The sequence below is a fragment of the Oratosquilla oratoria genome, chromosome 31 (assembly GCF_046742065.1).
Source record: "Oratosquilla oratoria isolate Oo_2021 chromosome 31, ASM4674206v1, whole genome shotgun sequence".
NCBI lineage: Eukaryota > Metazoa > Arthropoda > Malacostraca > Stomatopoda > Squillidae > Oratosquilla > Oratosquilla oratoria.
Window position 1 is genome coordinate 48,463,503 of NC_134807.1, and position 10,000 is coordinate 48,473,502.

The 10,000-nt window shown below is 40.5% G+C and overlaps 2 protein-coding genes and 1 pseudogene across 2 annotated transcripts in view; all 3 read left to right on the forward strand.

Moving 5' to 3' along the window:
- Positions 1-2,935: 2,935 nt before the first annotated feature.
- On the forward strand, positions 2,936-4,336 carry LOC143041666 (uncharacterized). The gene is made up of 3 exons (XM_076213672.1): positions 2,936-3,361; positions 3,820-4,006; positions 4,158-4,336. Exons 1-3 carry the CDS (start codon positions 2,936-2,938, stop codon positions 4,334-4,336), a joined length of 792 nt encoding a protein of 263 aa, XP_076069787.1.
- Positions 4,337-7,661: 3,325 nt separating this feature from the next.
- LOC143041667 (uncharacterized) overlaps positions 7,662-10,000 on the forward strand; it is a 13,970-nt pseudogene continuing 11,631 nt past the window's right edge.
- The window catches only part of LOC143041729 (uncharacterized), a 552-nt gene continuing 180 nt past the window's right edge, over positions 9,629-10,000 (forward strand). The window contains exon 1 of the mRNA XM_076213741.1: positions 9,629-10,000. This exon is cut by the window's right edge and continues 180 nt beyond it. Coding sequence (XP_076069856.1) covers positions 9,629-10,000 — 372 coding nt within the window.

Consider the following 10,000-nt stretch of genomic DNA (forward strand, 5'->3'; position numbering starts at 1 on the left):
ATCTAATCAGTGCATTTCAGCCTCTGAGAAAACTAATAAGATTCTAGGACTGATTACGCGATCTTTTGACTTCAAAAGTTTATTTCTTATTTACAAGCTATATAAGTCGTTAGTTCGTCCACTTTTGGAATATGCTGTTTCCGTATGGTCACTGAATCTCATTAAAGATATTGGCAGATTAGAAAAAGTACAACGGCGAGCCACAAAGCTGATTCCAAATATCAAAAATAAATCATACGAAAATCGACAAAAACATATGAATGTGTTTTCCCTAAAAAAGCGTAGACTCAGAGGTAACTTGATACACGTCTTTAAGATTCTAAAGGGAGTTGACAACATCAAAAGTGACAACATTTTCTCACTGAATGAGAACCCGACAAGAAATATTGGTCTCAAACTGCCAGGAAATAGATTTAATTTGGAAGTGGGTAGAAGCAAATTCGCCGGGTAATTAATGAATGGAATAAACTTCCTGCAGAGGCAGTATAATGTAGCTCAGTTCGAAGTTTTAGAATTCGTTTAGATAAACAACTAAGCAAGATGCTGTAATGCCTGCCATTTATTTTATATTATTTTTTGTCTGTTTGTTTATTTTTATTTCCTTTATTATCATTTATTATTATTTATCTGTCAATTTATTAGTATTTACTATTTACATGTTTGTTTATTATTCAACTTTACATATTTACTTTTTATCTATTCTATTTATTATTATATTAATATAATTTTATTTATTTATCTATTTATCATTATTATGATTTCTTCACATCCGACCTAGTTATGGACCAAAAGGTCTCCTGTCGACATACGCCTAGTTATATATATATATATATATATATATATACATATATATATACATATATATACATATATATATATATGTGTGTGTGTGTGTGTGTGTGTGTGTGTGTGTGTGTGTATACATATATATATTTATATATAAATATATATATATATATATATATATATATATATATATATATATATATATACACATTAAGGAATGACACTACCGGACTCTGTGATGGCTGTTATGCTTCTCGCTTCAAGCAACTTGGCTGAGCGTAATGCCGCGTCCACACGGTCGAGCTGTGCCTGGCAGACTTTGCCCTTACCGGGCAAAGTCCGCAGACTCTGCCCGCAAAGTGTCCACACGGCTGACGATGGTGGTTGGAGGTTAGTTGGCCGCAAGCAGAGGTTGGGAGGGAGTGATTCAGTGCGATACGATAACCATGGTTCCCGCCATACTTGGAAAGAAGGTAGCACTTTACAGCATTATAATTGCTGCCTGCATTAAAAAGAAAAACAAGAAATCACGGAGACATGCCTGATGCCGGGAGTGGTTACAAAGACGTGATTTAATGGGAAGCTCAGTGACAGTCCTACGTGAATTGCAGGATGAAAATGAACAATTGTTTTGCAGTTACATGAGAATCAACATAAGCAGCTTTTCTTTTCTCCTTTCGAAAGTGGAACCGTATATACAAAGGCAAGAGACAAATATGAGGAAAAGCATAGCACCAATAGCATGTCTTGTCGAGACCAGTACACACTAGTACTAGGTGCGGACATGGTAGTAAGGTAACTTCGGTCTGTACTGAGCGGGTTTGCTAACTTTGCTCGCACCTCATCTCATGCGTTTGGCAGCGATGTCAGCCCTCCATCCACTGCCCGCAAATGGCGCCGGGAACGGACAGTTTGATGGTTTGCCCGATGAAATTGCCCGTTGTCGAGCAAAGCCCTCGTGCCCGGCGGACAGTGCTCGACCGTGTGGACGTGGCTTAAGACTCAAATTGTGATATCAGCGATCTCCGAAGTCAAGTATACCAATATGAAATTTACTTTGAAACGTGTCCTGGGTCAGCAATTGAGTGTGTATTCAATTCAAGAGTCAGATGTGGACATAGGTGCAGTGTTATTCAAGCACTGAAGAATGGAGGTTTATTATGCCACCTATAAACAGTGACCACATAGATCATCACAGAGATGCAGATTTCGAAGAAGAGGAAGAGGAACAGTAATGACGACACAAGTTGACTTAAGTGACCAAGGGACTAATCGAAGACTCAATCCTCTGGATCATGATGGTCAAGTTTCACGATGTGTGATATGTGATTTGCGTTACCATTGTCCACATTCGTACGAGAACAATAAGGTGTCATTTAGGGGTATCGATGAACGAGATACTGGTGGTAATAGTGAGGAATACATGATACAACTGCCAGTATTTGTTGGATATGCCAGTGATGAAAATGTCAGACTAAGTTTATGCGTTTGGTCAATTATGGTATTTTGGATACCGGTTGTTCAACTACAGTTAGCGGTCAACAGTGGTTGGATAATTATTTGAACAACCTGGTGAGAGAAGAAAAATCTAGCTGTACATTTACGTTTGGTGATGGTATAACCTATAGATCCAAGCGTGTGGTACTTCCATGCTGGATTGAAGGTGTGAGATCGGAGCTGTTAACAAATGTTGTTGAGTACAATCTTCCCCTTCTGATTAGTAAGCAGTTAATGAAAAATGGAAAAATGGCTCTTGTTTTTGGTAAGGATTTAGTGAAGATTATGAATAAATGGGTGAAGTTGAAGGTAACATCGTCAGGTCACTACATGTTACCACTGTTCTTGTAACTAGAACCAGGTATCCAAAATGTGTTGCTGACTTCAACGGATAGCAATAAAACTGCATTAAAACTTCATCGTCAATTTGGCCATCGGGGTGCGGAGAGATTAATAAGGATGCTACGAAATGCTGAAATGTTGGAGAGGGACATGGAGAAACAGATTAGAAATAGTACTGAAAATTGTGAAGTGTATATAAAGTATAAACGCCCATAATCTAGAACAGTTGTCAGTGTGCAGATGGCAGATAAATTTAATAAAGTAATTACAATGAATCTTAAAAGAGGTACAACAACATCTGTTTCTTACCATGGTAGATTTTTCTACAAGATATTGTGTGGCATCAGCCATCACCAACAAGTCTGCTAAGACAGTGGTTGGCAGCGTCTTCAGAAATTGGATTTCATTGTTTGGTGCTCCAAGGAAAATTCTCTCTGACTATGGACTTGAATCTAAGAATAGTGACACGAGAGAACTTGGCGATCTGTTTGGTGTTAGAAATTTAACCACTGCTGCAAAAAGTCCGTGGAGCAATGACACATATGAACGATTGAATGCTATGATTGGTGACGCGGTGCATAAAGTGTTTGAGGGTATGAAGTGTGATATTAACGTAGCCTTTGCTTGGGCAGTGTCAGCCCATAATGCATTGGCGAATAATCCCGGTCTTAGCCCAAATCAATTAGTATTTGGTTTCAATCCTACAGTGCCATTTGTCGCCATTAGTTCCTTGTCGGTTTGACATTCCGTTTCTGGCTCGGATATTGTGCGACAAAACTTCAATGCTCTGCACTCGGCTCGAAGGGAGTACCTCAAAAACGAATCTAGTGAAAGGATCGATCAAGAGAGCCTTGCGTCATAATGTGCGCGCATCGGAGATAAGTGACCTTCACAATGGCGATGAGGTGTACTTTAAGCGTTATGATGATCAATGATGGCATAATCTGGGCATAGTTATTGGTAGGGATGGCAAGCAGTTTCTGGTTAGTGATGAGGGTGTTTACGTCAGAGCACATGTTTGCCGATTATCTAAACTTCCCCTGAGGTCTCAAACAGATTGTCCTCAGACTTGTGGTGGATCATCCGTTGGCATTCGTGAGGCATTGAGGAATATGGAGGGCATATGTGATCAGGAGGAGGTGGATGAGGATTTAGAGAGGTTTGCTTCATCTGCATCGACATCTGAAAACACAGGAAGGAGATGATAGTGGTGAGGTACAGGAGGTACAACAAAGAAGAAATTATATTGTAAGCAACACTGAATTACCAGAGAATTCTCGAAGAGAAACAAGATCATTTAAACTGCTTGTGGGGCAAAGGATTCGAGGACTGAATGAAAAAACTGGTGAGCATATGTCTGGAAGAATAGTGAGCAGAGAATGTAAAGCTAAAGAAAAATATAAAAAATGATTCAACTTCCAGAAAGATTCTGATGGGAGTGTAGAGTGTGTGAATTTTTCGGAAATTGCAGAATAGGAAGGGGTCCTATTTTGGACGGATTATCAGGGACATTGTCAAATGTCATATCTAAGCTGTGCACTATTTGGTTGACAACAAGAGTTTGGTGGAGGCCTTGAATTCTCCTCATAGTGTGAAGAACCGTCATCTTCACATTGACATTGCACTGCTGAAGGACATGTTGTTGCGTTTCTTGGATCGAAACCTCGGAGCAACTTGCCAGCGTTTACGAGTAGTCCTCTCCGGTCAATAGGTTTCCTTGACGTATAAATACTTTAAAAAAGAGAGAAAAGACCGGGCATTGTCGGAGTGTTTATTGTTGTCATTTGGCTGAGAGCAGCCATATTGGATTTGTGTAATTCAGTGAACAGACACCAGGTGGCAGTGTTGTTGAGCTACTATGTGGAGTGCTGGGTCCCTAGTTTAAAGGAAGTGGTGAATGAAGCAACTGGGAAGTGAGATGTGGGTTTTTGTAAGTGCATATGGATCTGGTGGTGAGAGGAGTTTAGAGGAAATGGAGGCTTCTTGAATAGATTTAAATGAGTGCATAAAGGGATTAGGGAAAAATGCCAGTGTAGTGGTTTTGGAAGATCTTAATTATAGGGTAGGAAATGAACCGATAGACGGAGTGGTTGGGAAGTGTAGAGTTCCAGGAAAAAATCGTAGTGGAGAATTGATGGTGGAGATGTGTCTGGAAAGAGAGCTGGTGATAGCAAATACAGTGTTTAGGAAGAAAGTCAAGCATAAGTAAACATGTGAGAGGATGGTGGATGGAAGGGTGGTAGATAGGGCGTTAATGACCTATATAGTGGTAAACAGGAGAATAGTAGGAAGAGTTTTGGATATGCATGTTGTAAGGGGAGAGAGTGGGGGAGAATCAGATCATTTTTTTGGTGGAAGGTAAGTTGAGAGTGGAGGATAGATGGAGAAAGAGGAAAAGGAAAAATTTAGAGAGGTGCTTAGAGTAAACTGCTTAAATGAGAAAGAAAGGGAGAATAAATACAAGAAGCTGAGAGAGGAGTGGGAGGGAGTGAAGGATAGAGTAGAACTAGGAGTGGAGGAGGAATGGGGATGGTTCAAGAGGGAGTCACAAGGTGTGCAAAGATGGTGTGTGGAACAAGGAAGGTGGGAAGAAATAGAATGAAGGGTAGTGAATGGTGGGATGAGGAAGCAAATAAGGGTGTAGAAGAGAAGAAGAGAGGATTCACAAATTGGTAATAAAATGGGACGAGAGAATCATACAAGAGGTACAAAGAAAAGAGCAGTAAAGGATAAGATAAAGGAGGCAAATAGGAGAGCAGATGCGAAATGGGTAAGAGTATAATAGAATTTTTTTAAAGTAATAAAAATATGTTTTGGAAAGAAATTAAAAGAGGAAGAGGAGCCGAATCAAGTAGAGAACAAAGGGTAAAAGGCGCAGATGGAGAGATGATAATGAAAAGGACGGCAGTTAGAGGAAGATGGGCAGAGTATATTATGGAGTTGCTAAATGTCAAGGAGGATAGGGATGGAAAGGTAGTTGCAGCGGGAAGCGCTAAGAAAATGACAGTGATGAGTGAGGAAAATGGAGTGTCATGATTGGGTGTATTGTTAGCCTTTAATTTTACTATTAATTTTGAGTATGTTGTTGGTTTATTGTAATGCATTTAACTTTAGGTGCAATGTATGGGAGAAATAAGTGTTCGGCCCACGCGCTCCAATGTGAAATTTTCTGCCGAAAGGAGGCATAGAGTCAGTGTTGTCTCAACCTTAAGGTGTAAACACGCTTTTGTGTGTTTTGTTGTATGTAACGAATGGTGACCCAATACACTACTTCTCCGTGCTAAGATCGTTTTATCTCCACCCTACTAAATTTGGTAGCACGCGTTTTTTTTTTTTTTTTTTTTTTTTTTTTTTTTTTTTTTTTTTTTTTTTTTTTGAACGATTGTCAAGTGATACGAACTTTGGCTGGCCAGCATATTACGTGCATTTTTTTTTTTTTTTTTTTTTTAAGCCAGGTTTTCTTGTGATATAGTGACTTTAGGAATTGTATAAAGATTGGTACTCATAAACAGTGTATTTGAAATGTATGCCATAATTTTTTTGTATGGACTCATGGTTATACTCATCGTCTTCTGCATTGGTAGAACATTCGCCTATTGTTGCTGCGTGTGTAGAAATTCATCTGGAGCCTGCATGAGGAAGGATTACCGTCCCAGCCTAGATTGTGTGAAGAGTTGGCCTGCGTGTTTGCCGGTTGCAATACGCCGCTTCCGAAGACTGGTTATGAATGTTAGTTGCCAATCTTGTGAATATATTATACTTTGCTAGTTATGCATGCGTGTAAACTTTTTGGTATATTGTGATACTTTTATTATTATTATTATTATTAAATTGTCTAGCCAGGCTTCCATATGCTTACGTCATAAATAAGTATCCATGTTACCAAGGTTTGTTTCTCTTTTACAGAGAACTTTTTATTTTTTCTTCGAGAATTAGTGTTGGATTCAATTTATGACCACCAAACCAGATGGAGTCATCTTCATTCTTCAATAGGCATGTGTTTTTGTAAGTGGTCGCAATGATTAAGGTATGTATTAAGAATTTAATTTAATTTTTTTGCGTTAATGTTACCTCGGAGTGATGCACATTTCCCTCGCTCTCCTTTAACGATGCTATTAAACAGAAGCTGCCGTCATATTTTAGCAGCCAAACTCCACCTCAAGCGATGGTTAAAACTATATTTGCCCATTCACATCAGGACCCTTTCATAGTAAACTTCTCAGCTCAGAACCCTAAGTATTCAGCGACTGCCTTCCTCCAGAAGTGTGAGGACAGCATCGTAAACACAAATGTCTGTAGTGGGTCTGAGAAGATCTCATTTTTGAGATCTCAACTTGTTCCTAACTCATTGGCAACTGAAATAATGGCAGCTTTATGTTTTAACCCCAAAACATTAAACTATAATCATGATACTTTTAGGGCAAATTTCCTCAAAGTCTTTGCAGATTCCCCTGTAGATTATAAATTTCAATTGTGTTTCCATTTAGCTGGTGTTCCCATGTCCCATTTGGGAATACTGAACTATATGCCTGCTCAGGCCAAGGCCAGCAAGATTGTTTTAGAGGCGTTAGAGTCGTTGTTTCAATCAGATTGGGTAGATTAAGATGCTTCCACTTTGAATAGGTTCCGCCTTATTTTTGAATACCTTTTTTATATCTTGTTGCTGGTGCCTTTCAAGAGAAGAGCAGCATAATCTTTTGCAACAAGGCTTTCAAGTAAACTAAAAGTAGTTATGGTTCTTTTTGTATTAGCAATGCGCACCATCATGCCGATGTCCCTGGTTCTCCTCCTCCACCCCCTCAGTCATTAGTGCCTAAGCAAAGCACTCTTTCGTCTACATTAACACAACCTGTACTTACATGAATCTATTGTAACAAGTCAGGTCACACAAGTGCTTTTTGCTTTCGCCGTAAGCGTCACGACCACCAGCCAAAGCAGACCCCTGTACGTAGAACCTTCCCCTGATACCTCTTCTAACATGACACATGACTTCTCTAGAGTAACGCTTCTGGATAAACTTAGTTACTCTCATGCCCATGGCCCATGTAAGCATTCAACTCAACAGTATTCTGAAACTGAAAGCAGAAACCTCTTCAACTCTTAGGCAAACTCAGCCCCATTTTCACCAGCGCCCGTATCACAAACCAAGAGATTGACCAGTAATATCCGGTCTCAGATTATCCCTTTGGTTGCTACTGAGTCTTCTCAATCACTTACCTTCCAGTTTTTTGCAAAGAAAACACCCATCTCCGTAACAGTAGATACTGGAGCATATTGTAGTCTTATAGGTAAAAGGGCATTTATACTTTCAAAGAATTATACGATATCACTTAGTCTCCTTTTTGTAAAGGATTGCATTCTGTACAAGGTTCTCCCTTGCCTATTCTTGGGTCTATTTGCATTCCCTTAAGATTTTCTTCCCATGCTACCGTTTTCCATGTTAATTTTGTAGTAGTTTCTGGGATTGCTCTCATGTGTGATTGTCTCTTGGGCATTGATGCTCTTACAGCTAATGGCATAGATATATCTCCTAGGCGCCGTGTAGTGACTTTTCACAAATCTGTTATTCCTGCATCGAATAAGCCAGTTTCCTTATGTAGCTTACTCTCTGTGCACGATCAGACCATATAGTTGTTTTCAAAGAGTTCTAATAATTTGGGCTCTCCTCTTCTTTCTTGTGCTGTTGTTGTTGTAGGCGAGTATTATATTGGGCCTTCAAGTGCATTTCGAGTCCCGGTGCGCATTTCAGGTGCTCCAATTGGTTCTGACGTCTTATCTCATCCTGACTGTTAGTGTTCTTCATCTAGCACTTGAAGGAACTCTCTACAATATTCGTGAGGATAATGTTACCACAGCTATGGTAACCAACGTTACTTGTACTCCCATCACACTCTTTTCTGGCAGTCATTTAGGTTCCTTTGAAGTTGTTGACGTTGACACTGTCCATGATTCGCCTCCTGTCATAGCAGCTTCTTTACTACGATCATCACGAGCAAGTGACACATCTCACTTGGCCTCTAAATATCCAACCTAAGTCGATGTACCAGAGTCAAAAAGGTAGCATATGCAGATGATCTCACGGGCGCAGGAAAAGTAGCTGACCTAAAAAAGTGGTGGGATCTGGTGTTGGCACACGGCCCGGGCTTAGGTTACATTCCGAATGCAAAGAAATTAGTCCTCATAGTGAAGCCAGAGTACTTTAACAATGCCAGAATCCACTTTGAGAACAGTGAAGGTAACAAAAGAGGGGAAAAGACATCTCGGTGCAGTGATCGGCTCAGAAACCTTTAAAAAGCAATATGTTGAAAAGAAAGTTAACGAATGGGTGGCGGAAGCTAGGATTCTAGCCAACTTTGCAAAGACCGAACCGCAGGCGGCATATGCCGCATTCATATATAGTGTGAAACATAAGTGGAACTACATATTAAGGACGGTACCGAACATCACCGACCTACTAAGACCCCTTGAAGAAACCATCAGAAACGAGCTAATACCGGCCATCACCAACGGACGGACAATAAACGAAGAGGAAAGAAAACGTATGGAACTTCCACCTAGAATGGGAGGGCTAGGTATCTCCAACTCGCTAAACCTTGCCGACACAGAACACCAAAACTCCATGAAATTCACGTCCTCATTGACAAACAACATCGTGTCACAAGATCAACGGAAGGAGACTATCATGGAGGAGGTTAGGGAAATTAGAAGAAACATTTCAAAGGGAAGGGAGGAGAGGCAGAAGGAGGAACTTCAAGCACTTCTAGCTCGGCTATCGAATCATATAAAAAGAAAGATAACAATGGCGCAGGAAGTTGGGGCGTCCAATTGGCTGACAGCACTACCAATCAGGGCAAAGGGATTCACCTTAAACAAAAGAGAATTAACGGATGCCATTGCCCTGAGGTATGGATGGCCATTGGGAGGGCTGCCTAACAGATGCTCCTGTGGTGTACAATTTACTCCTGACCATGCCATGATATGAAAGCAGGGTAGATTCATTTGCATGCTACACGATAAGGTAAAAGATCTCACTGCCCAAATGCTTCAGGAGGTGTGCAAGGATGTGACTATCGAACCAACATTACTCCCACTAGGAGGGGAGAACTTCAGATACCGCACGTCCAACACATCAGATGAAGCAAGAGTGGATGTCAGCGCAAGAGGTTTCTGGACACGGGGACAATTGGCTTTCTTTGACATGCGAATATTTGATCCGATGGCCCCCTGTTACAGCAACCTAACTATTGAGGCATCCCACTCCCGGAAGGAGTATGAGAAGATCAGGATGTACGAAGAGCGCATACAGAATGTAGACCAGGGCTCATTCACTCCTATAACCTTTACGACTTCAGGTGGGATGGGTCCTAGAGCAAAG

Bases quoted from the DNA above. Each gene is read 5' to 3' on its own strand.
- LOC143041666 (XM_076213672.1), top strand. From the start codon at position 2,936: ATGGTAGATTTTTCTACAAGATATTGTGTGGCATCAGCCATCACCAAC. The intron at 3,362-3,819 runs GTTTGACATTCC...CTGAAAACACAG, and splicing joins TCGCCATTAGTTCCTTGTCG to GAAGGAGATGATAGTGGTGA. The intron at 4,007-4,157 runs GTAAAGCTAAAG...GTCATATCTAAG, and splicing joins AAGAATAGTGAGCAGAGAAT to CTGTGCACTATTTGGTTGAC.